Source organism: Myripristis murdjan, chromosome 21, assembly GCF_902150065.1.
Source record: "Myripristis murdjan chromosome 21, fMyrMur1.1, whole genome shotgun sequence".
In the NCBI taxonomy this organism is placed as follows: domain Eukaryota; kingdom Metazoa; phylum Chordata; class Actinopteri; order Holocentriformes; family Holocentridae; genus Myripristis; species Myripristis murdjan.
Window position 1 is genome coordinate 7290303 of NC_044000.1, and position 20023 is coordinate 7310325.

General features: G+C 42.8%; 1 protein-coding gene across 1 annotated transcript in view; it reads right to left on the reverse strand.

The window, feature by feature from the left end:
• lats2 (large tumor suppressor kinase 2) overlaps positions 1-19347 on the reverse strand; it is a 29623-nt gene extending 10276 nt beyond the window's left edge. Inside the window, exons 1-3 of the mRNA XM_030080804.1 lie at positions 19174-19347; positions 11632-12467; positions 123-255 (exon numbers count right to left, since the gene is read on the reverse strand). Coding sequence (XP_029936664.1) covers positions 123-255; positions 11632-11997 — 499 coding nt within the window. The 5' untranslated portion in view covers positions 11998-12467; positions 19174-19347. The remainder of the gene's footprint in view (positions 1-122; positions 256-11631; positions 12468-19173) is intronic.
• Between the last annotated feature and the right edge of the window lie 676 nt (positions 19348-20023).

A 20023-nucleotide genomic window follows, 5' to 3' on the forward strand; every position in this document is an offset into this window, starting at 1 on the left:
TTATTAATGCAAGAATGTCTGTGTACCTTTGTTTTTTTCAAGAATGTTTCATATCAATGGAATATATAATATCACAAGTGGATAGATGACACTAGGCCAATCAAGACTTTGTGTTTGTGTACCTGGTGAAGTCTGTTTGATGACCCGGACAATAACCTCATTGCGGGGGTCGAGGTAACCCATCTTACTGATATACTCTAAGGCTGCTTCAATGTTCCTGCTTCCTGTTTGCTTCAGCGCCCGTGCAGCCATCTCCTGTGACACACAGACACAAAAAGAGACGGTGTCAATGTTAGTCTAGGACTCCGAAGGTTTCCATGTAACAAACTTGAAAAAATTCTAGCATGCATAGATGCAGAAAAGCAACACAATAAGGAAAAATAAAAATGAGAGCAAAAAACATTGGCAAAGTAGGTGCATAAATTATACAACAATACAGACAAACACAAGTGTGTGCATGCAGACACATAATAACACAGTAAAAGCGTTGGCCAAGAAAATGTCTATACACCAAACACACACGTACACATAAAAGATGAGGATTACAAAAACATTGGCCCTGTAGGCGCCCATGCACCTGCATCCTCTCCACTCGGGGTCACATACCAGTGACTTCCTGTGCCCGTCACAACAACACACAACAGACATACTAGCCGACATAGCACAATGTGGTCACACTACAACAGTACATGGGAACACTTATTTTTCTGTGTTGGATTCTGCGGTAGCTGAAAAAAAGGAGCGTCCTTAAATGACTGAGTGGGTTTCAGTTTTGCCATTTCCATAATCTGAATGGTTAAGCAGAGGAATGGGAATGGGTCACACGCCACACTGCGGTCCAATTTGTAATGGGTAGAATTATTTTTATGAGAATGATTCAGTAGTCATACCCTAAAAGCAGGGTGTGGTCAAGTATGTTAAAATTCAAGTATACAATTTCATACTTAATACAAAGCAAAATGTCTTTTCATATCAGTGTTACTTGGGCAAAATCAATTCAAAAGGGGGTCCAAGGCTTAATTAGAGTGAACTTTGGGATTCGAGACATTACAAAGTTTGAAAACCCCTGTTCTAGTCAATTATTGGTTGCAAAGTGATTAAATGTAAAGCAGTAAAAAAAATTCAAGTTTGTTCCATTACATTCAAGTTTATTGTATGAGCTCCTTCCATAACACGCTAATCCCTGAAGTGCTAAGAGTGAAGTTTATCATATTATTTACATCTTGTAAAATATAATGTATTTTCCACACTGCCAGTGAAGACACTTCATAGTCAAAGAGTGCAGCCTTCACTGGGTCTTGTCTCCCTCCAACACCCAAAGGTGGGACAACAGCAAGCTCATCCCAGGCTTAGAAACTTCTGGTTGAACAGGTGGGTCATCGGAAAAGTCTAGAGGTATGTAGGTCACCAATTTAAAAAATGTCAGTTAACCACCTCAGCCTGAGCTATTCATGAGCCGCCTGGGCAATTTAAGATCGAGACACAGCAAAAAATGTGAGGGCAAAACTTGCAGGAACATTCCTGCAAGTTCACTGCCTTTTATTAAACAATGCCGATCATTCCTTTGGTGTTTTGTTAATTTAAAGCAGGAGATCTTAAAAGCTTTTCAGCTCGTGATCCAAATGAGAAATGTATCCAAACATGCTCAGACCTGGGCTCATTAACACATAAACCGTGATGCAGCAGCAGACTGGTGACACATTTGGGTTCCGATCAGTTTGAGAAACCCGGATTTACATAAAGAGAATAAAAAGTATGGGGAAAAAATTAAACCTGGTATACTAAACATGAACCCTGTGCATCCTCTTAGCAAAAACACAAAACAAAGAATACTGGTGAAATGTATAGCGTGCTGTCTTATGGCTTGCAATATGGCTTTACGCTATAAATAATGGCTGTGTTCTGTGTGTCAAATTCCTGCGCATTTGTTGTAATTTCTGCTACTGCATCAACTTTTCCATTATATACAGTGAGTAATACAACATCAAATGTTAAGAGCATGTTTCTGCCAGTGATTTACATATTTACATTTGCTTTTTTTTCACCATGCCAGCTGTCTCAAAACATTTTTCTCAAAAAAGTGTTAGTGTCTAGCATCATGGTCCATTCATTATGTATGTTGTGTTTATTTGAAATGTGTGCCTCTTCCAAACCCAAACTAACTACTTTCCCTGGTGGGAAGCACAGAAGTGACAAACTGCCTCCGACTGAACTGATTATTTTCCAGCCTTTTTCACACGACTGCAACATGCAGGCGGTCAGGCCGACAACAGCGGCTGGCAGAGTAGGAGATAAACACAACGTAGCAAGTGGAGAGGACTCTTTCTTTTTCAAACTAGGCGACCCACACCTAGATGAGGAAATCCCCCTGAATGGCATATGACCTCACCGCAAAGACATTTCAACCCAGACCTCGGCCCGGCCGCTCTGACAGAGCCGGCATTGAAGCCCCGGGGCTCACGCTCCTGCTGGCTGTACACTGAACAGCAGCCACAAGTAGGGGACTGGCATGAAATCCTTTATGCGTTTCATGTGCCATGTGGTGGATGCCTTAATATGAAGCGCCCAACACTGCCATGACTGCATACTTTTGTAGCATGGGTGGCGCAAGAGGGAGCTGAATCTCCAAAAGTTAGAGTGCCTAACTCTACTCACTGAGGAAACATCAAACTACAGTTTACCAAGTGTTTTAGATCACATTCTTCCATTTATGCATACTATTTTAAATGCAATGTCAAAATGAATTCCATTTTTGACATTTTACACTTTAGAGAGCATAAATAAAAGGATACACTTAAATTCCTGAACCTTCAAGATTACATGCAGTTGTAGTTTTAGTGTAAAAAACAAAAACCGTGAAGCAGTGTTTTCCTTGCGCAGTATGAATTATATTTTAATAGGACATTCCACTTCTCCCATGTGACATAATTGTGTGCTGAATGTTGACATAACTGTTGTCTTCTGTAGCTGTGTTTTTAAGATGCAAAACAAATTGCCTCAGAGGGGACATTCGTGTTTTTCCAATCTAATCTAATCTAGTGAGGAGGTCAAGGATCAGAGCGAGAGCAGCCTGACAACAAATCCAACCAAATAATCCTGTGACCCTCCAAGGAGCAGGTCCTGTGTGACAGAGCCGCGGTGGGAAAAGACATAAGAGCTGAGGAGAAAGGCCATTTTGTGCCTCTTCTGCTGTGCAGTTTTTCAGACAGGCTGGGTGCTTTCATTTGCTGGGAGGAAACTAAATCAAACATAAATGGGTTTAAAAACAGGGCTGTGTAACAACTGTGGGCTCATTCAGCTCTCAGAGCCAGGAAACGCCAGGGCCGCACACATGCTACGCCTTCTGTACTCTGTGTGTTTGTGTGTGTGTGTGTGTGTGTGTGTGTGTGTGTGTGCATGTGTGTGTGGCGGCCATCAGATTGCATGAGACTGTTTATATAAATGTAAATACCATAGACTGTATAAAATACATTTATATATAGCAGCCTCCAGTGTGCATGCCTGCTATTATTGGTCAGTCTTGCTGAGGGACCTGGACTTGTGTGCATGTGTGTGTGTGTGTGTGTGTGTGTGTGACAGAGAGAGATTCCTGTGTAACCAGCAGAGAGTGCTGGCTGCCTGGGCTAGCTGCCTGTAGTAATGTCACATTAAGTCTCTGTAGCTCGCTTATCCTGCTCTCTCTCTCTCTCTCTCTCTCTCTCTCTCTCTCTCACTTTCTTGACATTTCTGTGTATCAGACTCAATCTTGCCAAAGCAGTTTTCAAAATGTCAGTTTTTCAAACCGCAGATAACAGCTGACACGTTCAAACCATGCTGAGATCAGAAACGATTTGCCTTTAAATCATGTAAGTTATGGAAGCAAGCCAAACTCTTTACACATATTTTCCACTCATGCAGTCGACTTATGTCGAAACCATCATCAACATTTGTTTAACCCCGCGTTTGTATTTTATTTTATTGCTTCATTACTTCTTACTATTTTTTTTCTGTTGTGTTCATTGCTTATTTTGTATCCTTATTCTTATGATATTCTTTCAGTGCTTGCATGCTATTTAACTTTTTTCCTTGTTGAATTATAGCATTTTGGTTGTGCAGCGACCTCTTTCGTGCTTGGTCAGCAAATTTTCATTTCACCTTGTATCTCGGGGCTTGCTTGACTGTAATCAATACAGACATAACTTTGACTTTGACAGATGACAGTTTTTCATCATCTTTTTTTTCACCTGTATGGTTTTAGTTTCTTATCTCTAGATGTGATTACAGTATCTTGCAACCAAGATATTGGTTGTAATGTTGTTCACCTTTTTTTTTTTAAAAAAAACAGACCCAACCTGGCAGCCACAACACTTGCCACTTACAACCACCTGGAAATGACCATCTTCAGTCAAAAGTTTATTGGACAAAAAAAGGCTTGTAATTTCTTTTGAATGTATGCCTTGTAAGCTTATTTATTTTCAACTTTCACACTGTTTTAGTTACCTTGAGTCTGCATATTTGCATGTTTCATTAGAAATAGTTTTTCTAGTTCAAATCATTCTCATATTCATCGGACTGTTGCTTCTAAAATATCAACGAGAAAAAAAGACCACAGGATTGACTTGACTTGAGACTTGAAGGTTAAGATTTGAGAATTACTTCCCTCTTTGGCATATGATTCACCAATATTTGTAATAACTTTTCATTATTTGGTTTGAATATATGTATATATATATTATCTGGCAACACATAACCACCAAAAACTGTACTAACATAAAGTAGTTCTAAAAATGAGAAAGTTATACAAAGCAGTCAAAACACAGTAAGCTTAAAAATGCATCTGTGTCTCTCTTTAATTTTCAGGCGCTCATTTTCTCAGCGTGTTTGTGTGTGTATCTCTGTGAGTGTGTGTGTGTTTGTGCAAACGCACGCACACGGACTGGGTGGAGACAGGCCTGGTGACCCCGGCTGTCATGGCGACAGATGTTCCTTCCCCGCATTCCTCAGCCCAGGAAGCAGGAATTCAAGCTATTTGGAAATCTGGACATTCTCTCTCCCGTCTGTCCGTCCCTCCCTCACTCTCTCACTCTACTTTGTTTGTCTTCTCGCTGACTTATGTGGCTTTCAGTCCAAAATATCTAAGCCACATTTGCACCCTTGTCATAATGGTTTCGGGCCGCAAGCCTCCGAGTTATCCCAAACGCATAATCACAAGTGTACGAACTCCATGTGCGCACACACACACACAGCACTGACAGAACGAGCACAAACACCAGGCACAAATTCTCACACACACCTTGCACAAGAGTGACAGTAAACAACACTATCCGTACAAGATATTCACACACAAGTCTGCTACACAGTAACTCTTCAGTGACAAAATATTCAGCGCTTCTGCTGGACGTTCACAGAGACTCTGTGCTCAGAGAAGGAGGGACAGAGAGAGTTTCTGACCCATTTCTCAAACACATTCCAGTATGGGACCTTGCAAATCAAAGCCATATGGTGGACCTTTGGAGAGCAGAGTGCAGATGGATGGACATGCTGAGAGGGATGTCCATCCATCATCCACACACATGCAGGGCCATAAAACCCCGGCTCTTCCTCTCGCACTCCCTCCTCTTCCTCATCCACGCCGGTCACGTGTGAAACGCCCCCACTCTGCGTACGTGGTGATGCGCGGGCGAGGCCGGGCTTTATTGATGGAAGTATTACAGCTGAGGAATGCCTTGTCATATGCCTCAACATACCAACCGTGAACACACACACACACACACACACAGTGCCTCCAAGTCACATCCTGTCAGCCTCATCGTTACATAAACGCCGCCATGTTTGCTCGCTCGAATGTCCGAGGCTTTAATATGCTTAGTGTGCACGAGATTCCTGCCTGTTTGCCCGGTCGGCTCACAGTGGAGATCCTGTGCCGACCGGGGAGAAGGTGGGGAAGGAAAAAGCCAAGTGCCCTCCTTCCCTTTCCTTCCATCTTGCTACATGGTGCCCCCCCACCCACCCCGCCTCACTCCCCCTTCAAAACATTTCCTCCTTTAGGAAAAAAAAAAAAAGGTGATTATGTAACGGGCCACATCGCTCTGTAATTTGTGGCTGGAGAAAGGGAGCGAAGAGGAGGAGGTAGAGGAGGAAGCTAGCTGATAAGAATCAGGCTGAAGAGCCCACGGCTGTCTTATGAGGAGCGGTGGCAGTGGGGAGAGGTTGGGGGGGGGGAGGACGGGACCTTAGGGCTGGTCCATGGAGGCAGTGAGGGCCCTGGAATGTGCCGGTGGGGCGACTGGGGAGGGGAGGGGTCCGGTGCAGCGCAGGCGGCGTTCAGCAGTGGCCTAAAAATGCTTGCGAGTGTGTGTCTGTCGGTCAAAGGTGATGTCAATCACAGCAGAGCAGGCAGAGATGCTAAATGGCACTAATGGGCCCTTAAGATCTTCAGTGCAAACATAACTTACTCTGTGTGTGTGTGTGTGTGTGTGTGTGTGTGTGTGTGTGTGTGTGTGTGTGGCCGGTAGGAGGGTGCAGGGTGAGAGACAGGGTCAAGGAGTGTGTGAAAACGCACGTAAACACACACACAAGCCTCAGGACTGAAATACAATAGCACTCAACCACATGCACATGCAAAAAACATTTTAATGCTGCATGGAACTGTAAGACCAATTAAGAGAAAGCAGAAATGAATCAAAATAAAGAGACAAATGTGGTGAATCCAGCTGTTTTCTGATTGAACCAAACTATAACTGGGCACTACTTACCCCCCACCCCACCCACACTTCCTTCCCAAAATGATGGGTGTACTACTAATTTTAAAAAGCATGTATGTGGAAAAACAATAAGAAAACGCAACTAACAATAACACATAATCAACACGGAAAGTGGCAAAGAGTGAAAAGGCAAAACAAAGAATATGAGGAGAGAAATACAGACACAATAGCTAAGACGCACAAAAAAAAAAAGACAGAAAAACACGAAAAAGAAACAGGAAGAGAGAGACAAACACGGAGAGATCGACAAGGCCGCACACAGACGGAAACAGAGCGGTAGAGAATCGGACAGATGGAGGAGGAGAAAAAAAAAGGGAGGAGAGACGACATTCTCTGTGGCGACGCGACGGCAGCAGAAGGAACTGTTCCACCCTGCTGCCATTGAATAGACACTTCCTGTTTGTATTGACTGGGCGGGCACTGGTCGGCTCCATTCACAATGGTGGCAGCGATGGAGGTCAACCAGGCAGCACTGCAGCTACGGAAATGGCTCGCGCTGTAACCTACAATGGACCGAAACCCCAAAGCCTCTCCTCTGTCATCCTTGCCATTTTTCAAATGTGCTGAGCTCAATTAGCTGATACGCACGATAGCATGAAAATATGTAAAAAATATTATTATGCCACCCATTTTCAAAGCCATCTCATGTATGGAATCAGGTACCGTGTGAATGAATAGACAAGAACAAATTTAGATATTTAAGACGTCCTGACTCACTTATACGATGATTCTTTTATTTTGTCATCTTCTTCATTTTTTCATTTTGGTTTCATTTGTGTCAAATGGGAGAAATATGATTATTCAACTGACGTTAGGCTAGTTAACTCATATACCCTTTCTGGCTTAAATGATTATTTTGGCTAATAAAAAACCAACACCTGAAATATAAATACATGTAATATGTAGCTGGCTGTTCTGTGAGTGGCTTTGCCCGATGAATGTACAACTAGAATCACTCTAGCTCGCTGCTGAGCCATAAAAAAAGTAGCTGGTTGGTTAGCTACCATGTCCATATCGTTGGCTGACCCGTTCTCTTTATTTAAGGATGACAACAAAAGCATAAAGAGGAGAATCACTATGACTCTGGTTGGTGACGGCTCATCACAGTAGGCCAACCACTCAGCCGATAGCAATTTGTTTTTTTTAAACCACAATGATCGCGTTCAAGTTATAAAAAATGTGCGAAAAATGTTCTTCTGTCATATGCAAACATCCAAATGTCATATTTTAAATTAGGAAAATTCCATTCGTTTCTCCCATAGACAATACATTTTTTTTTATCCAAAAGTTTTGAACTGGAGCATCCAGCCAGTATCCAGCACTCAGTAACAATGAGAGGAAGATAACACCACTACTGTCCTACAGAACAGCTGGAGGGCGGAGTGAAATAATATCAGATTTTTCAAAATGGGTGAGCTATGCCTTTAAAGCCCATTTCACCCCAAATGACCGATCACATACATTTAGATCAGATTTGGGCCCACACTCATCAGCACTGTTAGAGGCCAGAGGGCGTATCTCTGCTAGTCATTTGGTTGATGAAGCAGTGACAATGGCTGGACAAAGATGGAGTACTTGAGCCACTGTGCCTGTTGCATGAAAACGTTTATTTCCCTGCCCCGGTCCTGACCCGCCCCCACAGCACACAATCAGCGCAGGCATGTAGAGGAGGAAACGAGATGAAGAGCAAAAGCTAACGCCCAGCCGACGACAGGCCTGTCGAAGTGATAAGGTGAAATCGATTTGGCTGGGCTCCACGGTCTCTCCCAGCACATGCAGCCTTATAATTCCACTGTAGTGAGGAGGATTTCTTAGTAGTGTTATGCATGGGCTTGAGCTGAGCATTCTTCACATGCCAAGCTCCGTCACAGGGCCGGTCCCCGGGCCTGTCCTGCAGCCTTTAACCACTGCTGCACCAAGTGTGACCAGACCAGCTTTGGAGCAGATTTCAAGTCACTTTGCCCAATAGGGACCTTTGTATCAAGTTTGAGATGAGAATAAAATGCTTGTGACAGGCGCCTGAATATAGCCTGAGGCTTTCACAAGCATTTAAGTACAAGAAATCTGCCATCACTTCACCACCCTGATCTGATGCCCCCCACTTTTTTTTTTTTTTTTTTGCTTATGTTCCTGTAATTTTTTGATGATTTGCTAATGACCTATTTTCCCAATGTTTTTTGAAAAATTCCAGAAAATTTGCGCAAGTTTCAAAGGGTTAAAATGTCTAGATTTCATACTTGACCGCTGACAAATTGTGGTGAAAATGAACCAGAAAGAATAAAATGTTAAAATGATCTGTGATGCATTTTTTGAATTCTAACAATTTATGCTGAGTTAAATTTAAATGACATTGCTGGGGGACCCTCTTGAAACCCCTTAAGCACCTCCGGGGGTCCACAGACCTGACTTTGAAAACCACTGACCCAGTGCACCACATCTGAACGAATGAGCCTTTAACCATTAGTGTCCCACCATCAGCAGCGGTAAGTCTCTATACTCTCTGTGTATTAGTCTGTGAGCACTGGGATGACTCTACAGTCATAGCTGTGCCCATTATTAAAAAAAAAAAAAAAAACATGTCTTACAGCTGCATTGCATTCTGGTCTATATCATGCTACTGTGGATAGAGATTTTACTATCTGCTTCTCCTACGATGGATTTCTCCTTGTATGATCTTTGAACAGTGGTGCAAAGTGGTGACTCTAGGAAGAAGCCCTTGCTCAACCCTAACCCTGGGAGATTGACCCAAATACATGACATTTGACATTTTGAAACATTTTCTCTTAATAAACTCACACTCAAACCACAGCTGCAGAGATAATATCTTAACATAACATCATATTGTCTACATTAGCCCAGTTATCTACACCAAACAACCACCAACCAGTGGTTGTTTCTGAGATGCACTGTATGTGATATTAGGTCAGACACATATCAAGGATGTGAAGGATTGGTGAATTTGTGATCTAGTTTCCTATAGGAGTGCTGATCCATCTGGTTACTGAATAGGATTCGTTCTTGCAGGGGTGTGATGAGGATAACTTTTACCCCAGTGAGAGGACCACACTGGGGTAAAAGTCAATTTGTTTGCAGGCGTGTTTCTGTGTTTTGTTTGTGATACTCTACCGATCCCCGAGGGGCAAAATTCTCTTTTTGCTTGCTCTCCTCCACAGGGAGGCCAGAAGTCACAATCAGATACAGAACAAGATTTGGGCGGCCTGCCCAAGTAAATTTTTGATGTGGTCTTATTTCAGTGGCCAGATTTCAGATCACGAGGAAGGGGAAAGTGTCAAATTACACAATCTGATGGTTATTTTCAGCGGTAACAAACAAAAAAACATAAAACTTCCCATAAGGGAGGATTTCTAATCATTGGTTATAAATAGGTGCAATGAATTATGGTATGTAGCCCGGTGTTTTTCAATGTGGGGTCCAGAGACCCACAAGCGCTCTTGAGAGGCTTTACAGGGTCCTCAGGAAAACATTTGATTTTACTGTACTTTAATTCACAAGAAATTATTAGAATGCAGAAAATGTATGACGGATCATTTCAACATTTTCCTCTTTCTGGTTTAATCTCATCATGACTTGTCAGAGTTCAAGCATGACATTAAAACAAATAAACCCTTCGGAACCTGCAGAAATTCGCTTGATTTCCTTCAAACTTGGGACAAAAGGTGATGACTAAATTAGTGAAAAATTATCGGTAACTTTAGTTTAAAAAAAGGATTTTTACCAGAAAATTGGGTTTTAAAAATTGATAAAAGAAAATAAAACTACATTTTAAATAAATTAGCAATAAAATACTGGAAAAAGCAAGAAAAAAAGTATGGGGAAAAAAAACCAGAAAATCAGCAAAAAACAAAACAAATTCCACTTGACATGGGGATCCACAGCTTATTGAAAGTCAGCTTGTGGGTCAAAAACATGAAAAAGCTTGAAAACCTCTGGTGTAGTCAACTCACTCACAATTTTGCACCAATTTTTTTGAGAGATGCACCAAAAGAGATGCTCCTTGTTTATTTCACTTTCAAAAAGGCCCCTCACTTGTAATCGGGAAATGAACACACTGATGCTAAGATCCTAAGGAAGCAATCCGATGTTGATGTCAACTCTCCTCCAACACCAGAAGTGGACTGACCGCTGATTAATTAACAGCACTCACATGATTCTGTTACCGAGTCATTCCCGAGGCTAAAGGTGAGTGCATGTGACGGTCCCTCACTTCCTATGGAAATACGCTCTCCTCTCACTTCCCTCGAGACGTTTGATGGCGCGCTCATTTTCCGAGTGGATGGAGGGAGTAAACGCCAAATAGCCTGGTTGTGAAATCCGCCTGATATTTCAACATTTCAGCTCTTGGCCATGGCGTTATGTAACCGCAGCATCGCACACTTGGCAGAGAAGGCTTGTATTGTATTCCATATGAGAGTGCATGGCACTCTCGGCCTTCATTAAAAAATTTCTCCAATGTCATGCCAGGTGCTGCGGGGAGATAGCAGAAGCCGGACCAGCCTGAGCCAACGTGCTTTTACAAAAACAGACCAAACCCGCTGAGAATGTAAACATACAAACTGGAGATGTGAAGCAGGACACAAACACACAGATCATTAGTGAATGAATACACATTCCCATATGCTCTCGCTCGTTCTCGCTGCCTTCACATATGGATCTCTCCCTTTCGAACACTCATTCTGTAGGTCAGTCTTTCTCAGAAGCCCCCGACTCCAACTCTTACGCACAGATCAGACATTCACACATGGAAGGAATCGTAACACCCGCACAAACCAAATTATTCACACCAGCCATGCAGGGGCACACGCTCACACAGGAAAATGCCTAGACAAAAATCCAGCCTATTCACTCTCTCACAGACACACTCTCTCACCTGGTCACAGCCGGCGTTGACCAGGTCCTGCAGCATCTGCTGGTTGACCTCCCTGGCGGCGGCCGGGTGTCCTGACCCCGAGGATGGGCCCGACTCATTGGCAAAGGGCATGAGGGACTTGCGGATCTCCCGCAGGGCATTCTGGTAGTTGTTGAACTTCTGGGGCGGGCGGAGCTGCTGCTGCCGGTTGGCCGTGTCCTTCCCGCCCTTGCAGTCGGCCCCTCGCCCCCCCTCGGTTCGCGAGCTGCCCCCGTGCAGCGCCTGGCTCACCAGTTTGGCCGGCTGCTTCAGTCCCTCCTTGATCTCCTGCAGTCTCTGGCGCGTGTTGCCCACGTACGGGGCAGCTGGGAAAGTCTTGGGCCTCATGGCCTCAGTGCCGTGGGGTAGGCACCTACTCTAAAAAAGACACACTCACTGCCTCCACACACACACAGACACACACTCACACATACACACACACACACACACACACACTCACACACACACACACACACACACACACACACACACACACACACACACACACTGGAGCTCACTTCCCTATGCCCTCCTAAGATCCTTCCCAAACTGGCTGACCTAAATAGATAGAGTCTCCAGCAGGACAGATCTGAGGGAGAGATTTTGGAGTCCTCGTCTGTGTCCCCTTGCAAGTTTCCAGCCCCTTATTTTGGTCTGTTTGTGGCTCCTGCCAATGTGGGGTGGGGTTAGGCGGGGTGCGGGGGTACTACAGGCGTCCCATGGTGTGGCTTTCAAGGCTCACGTTCCCGCTCATTCCAGGAAATGTGGAGGGTCACGAGGGTGCCACGGCCCCAAACCATGATGCTGCCAATCTGCGCCTGTGGAAGAAGATATCGAGTTAGGGCTGTGGTGAGACTCTGGTCGGTGTGGTCATACATGCTGTCATTGTTTGTTGTCTGTTTGTTTGTTTTCTTTTTAAATTATTGGCTTGTTGTCTCAAGGAGGCATGGATCGCATGCATCCCAAGCTCAGCAAAGATTAAGATTAGCAAGAGTTACTTACTACAAGCCCAATATGGTCCAAAAAGCGTCATAGCAAAAGGTTAAAGCCTTAATTAAAAACTGCTAATTTCATCCAAATTGTCAATGTAATAAAACAGCTGGCATCCATGCCAACTCCTCATAGCAGTAAAGTTTTGAGAAAAAAACTGTTGTAAAGTGTAATAAGGTTTGACCACCATGGGTGTTTGAAAGCCAATATTAATACTGATATTTCTTTACTTAAGTTGCTAATAGCTGATATTTTGTGCAGAAACTCAAGATATTTGGATTTCATGCCAAAAAAATGACAAGGATTCTTTATTTTCCTGCAAAGTTTCCTCGAATTCTAATTCTACAACTGAAGATTTCCACACGTCGTTGCCATAATCAAGCTCTGCCAAAGCCAGAGAGATCATGGCATATTGGCTAACAGTGCTTCATGTGAGAAAATGGATGATGAAGTCATAGACGCTGCTATTGACATTGTTTTAAATAAATTCATACCAAAAACACTCTAAGCAGAGCAACGTCATGAGCTGGAGGCATTTCTGAGAGGGGAAGATGTTTTTTGCTTTCTACCAGAGGGATTTTACCAACTAACCCCGCTGGAACAGACCCCCAATCTATTTGTTGGAATTAGCAGAAACAGAAATATTGATCACAGAAATATTGATCCAAATATCTGCCATCAGCTTTCGGGTAACACAGAGCTCTTATTGGCAACACTCACATGTCAACACTGACTGACAGTTTTGTAGACGGCTAAAGCTGCTATGTAAGACTGATTTGTAATAGCGTCTCAAGTGATTGGTTATCAGGATCCAAATCCCTCTGCCTACAGAAATCAGCTAACACAGGGCTGATTCCAGACTGAATAATGGAGTGGAAACAGAATAGTCCTCCAGCCTAAATGTCAGGCTACCATGTTACCACAGTGTCCTGCGTTTGGATCCAGCCTGGGACCTCTGTCACAGGTTGTCACCCTCCCGCCTTCCCTCCCCTTACTTGTCTCTCTTTACTATGCGCACTCACAAAAATGCCAAAAACAATCTTTGATTTTCAGAATCAGCATTGCCAGTCAGTCAGCGGTGTTGGTTGCATCCCTAACGCATAGCTCAGAGGAGCTCGGGGTCATACGAGCCAACACCCCCCCCACCCCCTGTTCCCACCCGCCGATGCATAGCTCTGGTTTGCGGTTGCACATGTCAGCCTCTGTCACTGCATAGCTCTGGTGTACGGTCATCGGCGTGACTCCCTGCAAGAACGCAAAGAGCCAGCATGGGGTCAAAACAAGTCAGAGCCCTTTCTACGTCAGCTCACTCCGTCTGAAACGCTCCCCTGTGATCAGACTTTTAACACAGCGCCGGACGATTTTATCTGGAGGAACATACTCTGCATTCCGCCACGGCAGCGTTACTCTCCAGGACCGGAGGGATGATGTGTGAAAAAAGAAAAGCACATGTTCCCATCTGAAGCCTCACGTGGAGACAAACAGTCCCACGCGCCAACAACAAATTGGCGATAAAAACACAGAAACATAGGGATAAAGGGGAGGGGCTTTTACTGAGATTTTTGTGGCATTTTTGCTTCATAAAATACTATAATGAAGGGTTATAGGGTCTGAGTGAAACGGGTTTTTAAAAGCCAATGTTGGTACAGATATTTTTGTAGTTTATCTGCCCATGGCCAATATTAAGCATTACATTTGGAAAAACCTCCGAGGCCACATTTAGCCCATCATGGGACACTAAAACTCTCCACTGAAACCCAGACAAATGAGCGACCCTACTTTGTTTGAAAAATCACAGCAATCGTCAAATGTAATAATAATCATCATCAACATCATCATCATGTGAAAAGAAAACCCAGTTCAGTATATGATTTTTTTTAACACTTTAAAACCTGAAAAATATTTCTAAAAAAATTTTTGCCAGTGCAGATGATTTTTTTTTTTTTGTAAGGAAGCAGACACTGACAATTTCCGATATTTTTTTGGTTACATAAACTGCAAAACAGTTTTTCCAAATTTGTTTTACATCTATTTTTCATTTTTCTATATTTTATTTCATGTATGACTTTTTCTCTTTTTTTCAACAAGACTACACTTTTCAACTCAAAAAAGGCATGTTCACAGGCCAAAGTAGCAATTTTTTTTTTTATCTATTTCTGGAAAGAAATAAAGAGATTAACAAAAACTTTTCATAATAGAAGCCCACCATTGGTTCCTGGGTTTCAAAGCAGGCGTTGTCATGGAAGAACATCAGCCATATCAGCAATATAAAACAATGACTGGTAGATATTTTATAGGCCTATTTCATAAAGCACCAACATCAGCCCACTGAATCGATCTAGACGTACTGACCGGTGCATGATATGCATCTCCTTCTGCTACATCTGAGCGTATGTAAATAAACAGACTGCATGATCACAAGAATGGAGAGCTACATAAACACACATGATTTGTGTGTTTATAGTTAATAGTGATAGGATAAATAACAAATTAAATATTATTTACTGTTTGCAATTCGCACTCAAAGAACTTGTAGTGGAAGGGAAAAGTTAGAAAATTAGAGCGTATACTGACTTGTACTGTTTCATTATAAAAAAACTTTATCTCCAAGCCACGCTGAGTTCATGGGGCATTATTAAATGCATTTCCCGTAGGATGTTAGAGGGGAATTTGGGGAATGTGTTGTTTTACTTTTGCCCCACCCTCCTATAGATGTTTCAATTTCACAACCAGGGCTATTACTGGGTAAATAAAGTTTGGTTTACTTTCTCTATGATTTCTACCACAGGAGGGAAACGCATAAAAATGATGATACTAATCACTCTCCCTATCCAGACTAAAGGGACCAATAAACATGTGGTCAAAGAATGATGAAGTCCCCATCTGGGCCAGCAATAAACAAATATGTCATCTTATTTTGTGCTGTTGTAGTTGTAGCTCCCTTCTGGTGCCAATCAATGTCATATTAAATGCTGGGATGCAGTGGTAAGATGCATCAAGTTTTGTCAGCACTTGATCACAGGTGTCTCAGATCAGGTGACTGAACGTGTGGATAAGTGAATAAATCACGTCCCTGATGCCCCCCTGGCCGGTCAATGTCATTCTGAAAATGAGACAACTCAGTGGTAAGTTGCATGATTCCCCCACATTAGAGTATACAAAAACTAAACAAACAATGTTGTATCCTGCTTAGGCCAATCACTGCGTCGTTAATAATGCCATAAAGAAGCAATAACATGCATCTGTCCCTTAAAGGGATAGTTCCCCCATTTGTAAAAATGTGATATTATTTCACTTCCCTCCTAGCTGTTATGTAGGACAGTAGTGGCGCTATCTTCCTCTCACTGTTACTGAGTGCTGGATACTAGTTAGCCTCCTGCTGTTGAGGGGGACGCCACGTTGGCCCCACAGCTAACTGAATGGCCCTGTCTGAGCCCTCACAAACTTCAAACATCTTCTTTGAGCACATTCCCTTTTGGCTGACAGATGGCTGTTTTGTCTCCAGATACCAATCTGGTTTCTTACCAGCATGGGAGATTACCGAACAAAACCACATACTGGTAGGTTTTGGCAGTGGCTGACAAGTATGTCTACTATTCCAGCCACTTCAGTAGGCAACCAGTCATCATTTAAAAAGGCCCCATTCACTTTCAGACAGGAGTGCAAGTTTTTGCTAAGACTGGGAATTTAAGAGCCACTGACAATCTGGCAACTCTTGTCACTGGATTTGTTATTTTTCGCTGCTGTCGTCTTTGCTTACATGTCTGCTGTCGACTTTTGTAATGTGTTTGCTTTATTCACCTCCTTCGGGGCTGATGAGGTTGAATGCTATTGACTGTGGGCATTAATCCCTCATAATAAACAGGACAATCTCTTTACAATCCTCAGTGGATGCAGACAGAGCAGCAATAGGACCATGGCACCCAGACCACAGTAGCCAATATAGGAAGCCCTTGAACTAAATACTAAATGACAGCCAACCAGTCTCAGGACGCCCCCCCCTCCCACCCCACTTCTCCCTCTCTCTCCTTCAGGCTCTGTCTAAATAAGAGCACTGTTTAAATACCATGTTACAACCACAGCAAACTCCATCCCTTTGGGCCATTTTTGAGACACACACAGCCCTCACTGTTTGTACAGATAAAACTTTTCAGACACACAAACATATTTTTTTTTTATTATGGAAGAGGGAGGGAGGGGGGCGATGGTGCCAAGCTGCATAAACGTTGCCCAATCTCTGAAATCTCTCGCCTCAGCCTCCATTCTTGTGATGCTTTGAGCGCCATGTCCAACCAATGAGCATTCCATTCCGCAAGTAAGTACAAGTAAACTCATACCACCGTTGCATCATGGGACAGTCAGAGCCAACCAAAATAAACTAGGGGGAAAAAATAAAAAATAAAAAAAGATATATGGCATGTCTAGAAGTAGGAGTTAGGAGGATGACAGGGCGGGTGCATACCCCAACCTCCAAGATACATCAAAATTAAATGTGCAGTAATTCTGCTTGCCACAACTACCAACCCAACCACACACACACCTCCGTACATAACATACATAACTTTAACCATCATCTAGCCTAGTCTTTATTCCTTACTTTTGACCTGGCCCCTCCCCCTAAAATAACTTTCAACTTCAAGACTGGGACAGAAGTCACTTTCCTAACACAAAGAAATATATAATTTATGGTTCAAAAGAGTCTTTTTGGATAGAGCAGTGGAAATATGCATGAAAAACGCACCAAAAAGTGTGTTCCTCACTCCTACCTCAGGTGAACCATAACTGATAACTCCACGGCAGTAAGTTGCTTATCCACTGTCAACAAAAGCTGCTTCAACACAGTTTTTGCCCACGTTCTTCCACTATTTTACCCCTTTAAGAGTGGGATTTTGCTACCTGTCAGTGTCTGGTAAAACAACTTAAGCAGCCAAAGCCAAAGTCCACCAGCATCTGTTTGTTGACTGATGGTGATTTCCCACTCCAGTGATCCCTGTGGCTCTCCTCCACATTGCCTCACAGAATAAAATCCAGCTGTGGTCCCGAATCTGATGACACAGACATCCAGTGTGAGGAAAGACTGACACCACCATCACCATAACACAAGAATAATAGACCTAATTGTTTCAAAAGTGTGCATCGCCTTGGGAAATAGGCTGGCTGGAATATTTCTTTTAAAAAAATAAATAAATAAAAAACTTGCTGTTGTGATGTTGGCTTGCATAACCTAAGGTCTACTCAAACATGTTAACCAGCTTCAGAAGCAGAAGTCAATTGCCGCCTGTGGCTCTTATCAGGTGACTCCTTAACAAATCAAACACCTTGACTGATAAGCCCAACAGATGTCAAACCATCTATGAAATGTAGTATAATAAAATATGCAAGAGTGTGTGTATGAGCAAGATAGAGAGAGATGGAGTGTGTGTGTGTGTGTGTGAGAGAGAGAGAGAGAGAGAGAGAGAGAGAGAGAGAGAGAGAGAGAGAGAGAGAGAGAGAGAGAGAGGGAGAGAGAGAGGGAGTGTGTGTGTACTAGTAGCACACATGAATGAAACACATGGTTGCATCAGTGCCAAACTATGCAGGCCTTTGGGCTTAGACTACATATGAATCAAAAAGCATTAAAATGACAAATTCAAATCAAAAGCAGCCCATGCACTTCATAGACATCGTCCCCAACAAGGCACACTACTGCAGCAATAATGAAGAAACTGGGTTGCCATTTCCCCATTAGCAATCAGTGGGGAAAAACTCTCTGAACAAATAATATCTGCCTAAATTTAGTTTCCATTGTGTATTTAAAACAAAACAAAACAAAACAAAAAAAACCATCAAGAACCAAGTTGAGTTTGCAACCTAGTTTCGCCACATATCACAATTACAGCACCCTTTTAAAATGACTACCATCTGACTCCTACACATGGAATTAAGGAAGTCCACTACTATTTAAATGCAAAACACTTTACCACTCAATCTGTAGGGTGTTCAGCTGTAACCTTAATATATTTATAACAGTGGTTCCCACATGGGTCTGGGGTCCACCTGGGGTCCTAATGAGGGTTTCAGAGGGGTCCCCAGCAAAATAAAGACTAATGTAATTACTGTATTATTGCATTTACTTGCAGTTAGCACTAGGGGAGAATGTACCACACAGACTATTGTGATCAGAGGTTTCACATTAAAAGAGCTTTCCTTAGAACTGTACAACAGATTTGTGGTACCTGGGCTAAAACCTTTATCAAAGAGGGGTCTTAAGAATCTCTTCCTGGAGGGACATGAAAAGGTTTGGGGACCCCTTCTGTAACATACTAGGCCTTCCTTCTCAACTGTATGGAGGCTGGGGCTGGGGGGTGAGGGACCCAACAGCACCACATTCCAGTGCAGGGAGAATTTAGGCAGTCCCATGGTACTAAAGCAGTTCAACTTGGGTGGAAAACCCAACAATACACCCCGAACAGAGCTTTTTTTTCCCAGCAACAAGTCGTGGAAATAGATCCTACACCGACCCCCCTCCCCAAAAATATGTAACTCTTAACTTACCATGTGATAGAAGTAGCATGAAGAACTTTGTTTGGAGAGTAAATTCCGTCAGTGCGACAACTTTTTTATCCGCTTCTTGGTTGTTGAACACGTAGAATAAGTGTAGAAGCTCAGTTAAGACGGAGGGCCTGGGTAAATATGATGAAATGAGCCTCCATTTTCTCCCCAGACTCCAGGCAGGATCAGAAATGCAGCACAAAGTTGGACACTCACGGCATTGTTAACATTCCACAGGTCACGTGAGGGACCGACGCACGTCAGCACTGCGCCGAAGATCGTCTATCAGCAAGATCACACTTTTTAAAACTACAAATTACGCATGGCCCCGCGGTTCCATGGCGCATTTAAGAGACATAATATATACCAATTAATTATCAGTTTGTTTAATGTGATTTTAGCTCTTTGTCACGTCATTTTCCTCTGTGAAATAAACAGAAAAGGCTCCTAAACTGTCTTGCTAAGTCGCATTAGCAAACCAACATTGGCCCATAGACATTGCTTGTTTCAAAATATAAAAGCTTGTTTTCTTAGAATTAATAAAAATAAAAAGCATACCATGGTGCATGTGATTAAACTGAAACTTATAGCCCCTTCTGTTAGGAAGACAGTGTTTAATTAAGAACATACAAGATTTGTTTAAAGTGCTTCAAATTATGAAATTTGATGGCAGACAGGTACGCTAACACCTGACTGAATGACCTAACTTTCAGCCTACAATTATTTTTTATTTATGGGATTTCCTCTTTTATGCCTTTGCTGCACTGGGGAAAAAACTGTACCATCTGTATCTTTTTAAATCTCAGTAGCCCAGCATGTTCAGATGTGTGGTAAAGGGATTCAAAAAACAGTG